This window comes from Nilaparvata lugens, chromosome 6 (assembly GCF_014356525.2).
Source record: "Nilaparvata lugens isolate BPH chromosome 6, ASM1435652v1, whole genome shotgun sequence".
NCBI lineage: Eukaryota > Metazoa > Arthropoda > Insecta > Hemiptera > Delphacidae > Nilaparvata > Nilaparvata lugens.
Window position 1 is genome coordinate 16,008,374 of NC_052509.1, and position 6,002 is coordinate 16,014,375.

Here is a 6,002-nt window from a genome sequence, read left to right on the forward strand (position 1 = left end):
CCGTCAGGTTCGCTTCGCTCGCCATATCCGTCTAGCCAGACGTTTAGTCTGGAACCCCGACTGGATCGTCCTAACATATATGATAAAAATGCTCAAATGAAAAATGCAGGCGAGCGAAGAGAGCCTGCTGATCTTATTCTTGGTCGATCCAGTCGGGGGTCCAGGGGGCGGAGCCCCCTGGCTAGACGGATATGGCGAGCGAAGCGAGCCTGACGGCTAGTATTCTATATGACAACTTTGCGTTGGTTTGTGTTCAAGTATTACCGTATCACATTGAATATATTCAGTCACATTATACACAATCGAACAATGCTTAAAATATTTGGTCGGCTGATAGTAATTTTATCTAGACCTAGAGTGACAGTAATCAGAAAAAGTTTTCAAATAGATAAGGACATCTTATAGCATATTGCCAAGCATTTTAAGGAAGGTATTTGCTATGTTGATCCTTTATCTCTTTTCTGTATAGGGCTACTTTTATAGAAATAGAAAGAAAAATAAAAATCTTAGTACTCTTTTTGAAATATTTAATCTTTTAATATTTTTATTTCAAAAAGGGTAACCTACTAAGATTTTTATTTTTCTTTCTATGTTGATCTTGTATAACATTTAGAGTAGCCTAAGTGTCATTCGTCTCGCAAAGATTTTCCATGTGTAAGAGTAAGGATAATTTGATCAAACATTGCAAAGTATTTGGAAAAATGTATTTGTATTGAATGAATATAAATAGAACAATTCAAAACAGTGACAAACACCAATAGATAGGTTACTTGTTCATCTGTTGAAATTAAATAAAAATCATTCAGTACCCTTGATTTTTATTTATTTCACTAATAGTCGTATTCCTATAACGAAAAAATAATATTGCTTATCTGTTTCTGACTGTGCATCTGTGGACTTGCCTGTTGACAGTTTGAAAAGCTTTTCTTGGCTTGTTCTCTTGTGGACATGACCATATAGATTGTTCAAGTTATTAACAAAAACTCCATTCATTAATACAATATTACAAAATCATAAATCAACGACTAGGAGAGACAGCGACAGGTTTAGCCCAAAACTGCTCTTCTCCCAAATTTAATAAACAGTAATATTTCAAAAAGATAGTTTACATCTGACTTTCGGGAATTCAAGTAAAATGTTCTGTCTAAAAACGAAGAAACTAGAAATTAAAAAAATGTATATATTATGTAAAATGATATGATGAAAAATGATAATGAAAAATATTTGAGATGGTGGTTTCTTGATCCATTCCGAACTGCTATGTATTAACACACGGTTTCAATGTTTAAACATTAGTTAGACATTAAAACAGTGAGTTAAAATGATATTATTACTAGTAATTGAGATACTTGAAAAAACACAGTTTTATTTTGTTGTCAAAAACACATTTTATAAATTTGTATGTGACAAAAATAAAACTGTGTATTTTCAAGTATGGAGAAATTCCACAATATCAATTCCTATTCAACAAATTTTATTAATTGTGATAGGCTCACTATTTTCGGTTGCAACACCATTTGCTGTACAAATCGATTTAAGTGCTGTATTTGTTTTGTAGGTACGCGAAATCGGTGGGCGCAAAGCATTTTCAGACGTCGGCCAAGCTGAACCAGGGCGTGGAGGAAATGTTCCTCGACCTGAGTCAGCGCATGATGGCGCATGCGCAGGAGCAGGACGCAAGCAGCGGCGGTGTGCGACGCACGAACAGCATGCGACGCAACGTGGTCGTGGTCGACGATGAGGCATGCGATGAGGCAAGCCAGTCGCAGCAGACGACGCGCATCAGCTGTTGTGGAGCAACCTAACCTAGCCTAGCATGTTTGCAACTGGTTGCAGCACGTCAATCGCGCGTTCCTAGCTGATCATCTGTTCTCATCACGACGAGTTTGTAAAACAAGGGGTGTTGAAGAGCTCCTTCTCAACTAACTTGTCTCCAATAGAGGTGCTTGGTATGTATTAAAAATGAAATGAAATAGCCGTGTCTTTAAAACAATTTTGAATAACTAGAGGTGTTGAAGCGCCCCTTCTCCCCTTCTCGATCAATTTGTCTCTATAAGAGATGTAAAAATAAAAATAATCTGTTTCCCAAGATCAATAGTTGATGAGCTTGTGAGAAGATTGGAATAGGAAAACTTGGGGTTTCCTGTTGTAGTTCCTCTTGGGAAAATCGTATTTTTATGTATCTGATCAATCGGCAATAGTGGTTGTTCGGCTATCAAACGTGATTGACGTACCTGCAACTAATTGTATGTAAGATATTGTGATAATCGAATATAAATATAAACTGTACCATAGATGCAAGGTTTGACTACTAGTAAGAAGCATATTTTGAAGTTTGCTTCTATAGCCTGACACTACTATGACATGATACCATAGATGTTGAAGGTATTTGAGATAATCTTGATTCATGATAATGATGATTTAAAATTCCAGTCAATAACTGCGGTCAATTTTAATTTTATCGTTTCAAAGGTTAACTGGCAGATGAAATCAGTTGAATCTTCAATCATTGTTTCTAAATAATTATATTAAAAATTATAGTAATGATTAATTATTGTTGTATGCTATATTGGAAGCTTAAAGCCGCTATAATAATTTTACCAGAAACATTTATATTTCCATAAATAGTCTATCCTTCTTCTAGGATCTATATTGACTGTTGAGAAGACTTTATTAATGGGAATATTGATGAACTGAACGTAAAAGGGTGCTGTTATAGTGAGGAGTAATAAATGCGAAAAGAGTTTGGAGTGGTACAAAATTAATGACACTTGACAAAGATGTAATAGAGAGTAATCCGGTTCCATTACTGTTCTATCTTGTGTTGTTATTTTACTACTGTTTATGGAGGAAAATTTAGATAACATTTGGCTTGATAATTATAATAATGCTAGGTATAATAATTATAATAATGCTACCCAGTCATTTCAGAATCAAAAATATTTACACAAAATGACAATGATAATTTTATTAGTTAACGATATCGTATCTTATAGCCTCTTGTATTGGCGAAAATATTATTTATGTAATTGAAGAGACTTGAAATGTTGTCAAAAAATTTACTTCATTTTAATTAAAATTATTATCTCACAGGAGCATGCTTTCTTGATTCAATATTCACGCTACAAACTTATTTATGTAATCTTGGTGGAATCCTAACCACGGTTCAAGTGATATAAGGCAGTTCAATGAAACATATTTTGTATACACACTGCTTTTTATACTCTCCTCTCTTTTCGTTTTTATTATTCTTCATAATTTATAAATGAATTAACAAATATTATTATTCAAGAGCCATAACGGATCAATGGGTCTAAATAATGATTAATTATGGTTGGGACTAAAGCTTGAATTACTGAAATTTATTCAGACTATGCTTTTTTGTACATAATTATGTATACATTTACGTAACCAATAGACGATAATAGTTGCAATTTTTGATGAGTGATCAAGTAACCACCTCTTGATTGGTAATCGACTATCTAGTCCTTTATAGTTGATGATCAAGGATTTTATTCTTGAATTTTAATTAGGGGTCCATTTTTTGAATCATCAATGAATCGATTTTCAAATAGTGATGGCCTAGGCTTGACTTTTGAGGAGCATTCTTGCAAGTAAAAATGTCTTGAACTACATTCAAATGTGAATAAAATATTGCTAGTTTTGACTAAACCGTATTAAAATGGATAACGTTTCACCTAACTTTTATTAACTTGATTCTCATTTTTTGGATTATTCATTTGTGTGCGGTTCTGAATGATTGCTCTATCTATGTTGTATAACTTGTTCTGAGTAGTTTACTTCATCTCAACTTTCAAATGTCTGTTTCATAACTTGTGCTGCAACATCTGGTTTATCAAAGTTCTCTACTTTGTAAATTTGTTTGTAGTTGAGAAGTTGATATTGTGGTAATTATTCATATTGAATGAAAAATACTAAGAAATTGTCAAAAAACCTCAGATTTATTGATACTTAGAAAGTTATTAGAAACTTTATCAGAGATTGACAATGGTGTAATAACGGAAACCGGTCTTTCTAAGTATCAATAAATCTGTGGTTTTTTTGACAATTTCTTAGTCTTTTTCATTGAACTTTGTAAAATACCGATAATACATGCTACAATTTTGTACTTGTTTGAAAATTTTGGATTGATTCAATTGTTGTTCAATTTTAAACAGTCTGTTGTCAGTTGGAATGTGAATGTATAAAATTGCATATTTTAAACAAAAACAAGAGCAAAAATTTAAAATATCCTCCAAAATCTTTTGGGCCCCAAAAAATGTCTGCTGAATGCATGAATATCCAAACAACTATTAGGCTACATACTATTATAGTGTACAATATGTATTACCTATGCGTGTAAATATGTTTATAAACTCATTTATATGAATATAATGTCTTGTTGACAGAATGTTCTTGATTTTACTCATTTCTATCCTGACTGATACTTCAATCCTTTGTCTGCGCTGAATATTGAAGAAGACGTTGCAATGGGCTCATTATTTACTTCTTTTGAAAGAATCATTTCATAGTATCGCCATTTTTAGATTGGGAAGCTTTGTTTTTATGTTTGGATTGCTTATCGCTTGAAGCGATTCTCATCATCTGATCTGATCGATCTCATCATCGTCTAATCTGATTGCTTCTATAGTGAAATGCAATTTTTACTGTCAGCATTACTTATAACAGAAATGCTTCCCATTCGAACAATGCTGACTCTGACGGCTTGAAGTGAATCTTTTTGCAGAGTTGTGACGCCGTTGATGCATTTTGACGCAGATCTTAGCGTTAGGACAAGTTTAAATTCATTCTTTATAACCACATAAATTAACATTATTCAAAGTGTGCAAATAAGTGTCAGGTTAGTGTGGTAACCTGTAAAGCTGCGTTTACACCAAAGTTATTAACAAAATGTTAATAACTTAATCCTTCTATTAAATTGAACATAACATATCATGATAACATATGTGTTTGTCAAGTTCCGTTTAATCTAATAGAATCTATAAGGATTAAGTTATTAACATTTTGTTAATAACCTTTATGTAAACACAGCTTAATGTTGAGTGTACAAACCTGGCATAGTTCAGTATTTTAATTTCAATTTTATTGATGTCATGCATTGTACAATAATACAATATTGACACAAGTCAAATACATAGTCACATTGGTAAATTACATTGTAAAAAATATTAAGATATTTAAATAACAAAAAATAATTCAATTCGCTGACAAGATGACAAGAATCACATCATTTTAAAAATTTCTCAATTCAAAAAATTCCATTATACTGTAAAAGGATTTGTCGATCAGCCAATCCTTCAACTTAATCTTTAACAAAACTTCAGAGTCAATCTCAGATATCAGAGGTGGAAGAGAGTTCAATATTTTCCTGCTCATGTGATCAGGACTACCTTGGAAAAAATACGTTCTATGAGCATCTAGTCTTAGAGCATTCCTAGACCTCGTGTTGTACCCGTGTATATCTGATCCTCTAGCCCAGGAAGCTCTATGTTTGAGTCCATGTAGTGCAGCCTCGAGTATGTAAAGACAGGGAAGCGTCAGAATTCTTGCACTTTGGAAAGTGGTATTATAAGTCTTCAAAATACTTGTAAGAAGTGCTTAGCGTAATTATGACTCTGTAGAACCAGTACCGATTTATATCACTAGACCTCGTGTTGTACCCGTGTATATCTGATCCTCTAGCCCAGGAAGCTCTATGTTTGAGTCCATGTAGTGCAGCCTCGAGTATGTAAAGACAGGGAAGCGTCAGAATTCTTGCACTTTGGAAAGTGGTATTATAAGTCTTCAAAATACTTGTAAGAAGTGCTTAGCGTAATTATGACTCTGTAGAACCAGTACCGATTTATATCACTGATGATTATAATACCTGCAGTAAGTTACCCACTTATCAGTACCTAGGTACTGTTAATATATTACACACTGGCGTTTGCCTATTGGAATACATTGTTTCAGTTTTGAAGTAGTTCCTTCCTTTCATTTGT

General features: G+C 33.2%; 1 protein-coding gene across 1 annotated transcript in view; it reads left to right on the forward strand.

Moving 5' to 3' along the window:
• Positions 1-4,411, forward strand: part of LOC111050066 (ras-related protein Rab-21) — an 8,823-nt gene extending 4,412 nt beyond the window's left edge. The window contains exon 4 of the mRNA XM_022336306.2: positions 1,559-4,411. Within this exon, the coding sequence (XP_022191998.1) occupies positions 1,559-1,805 (247 nt within the window). The 3' untranslated portion in view covers positions 1,806-4,411. The remainder of the gene's footprint in view (positions 1-1,558) is intronic.
• The last annotated feature ends 1,591 nt before the right edge of the window (positions 4,412-6,002 follow it).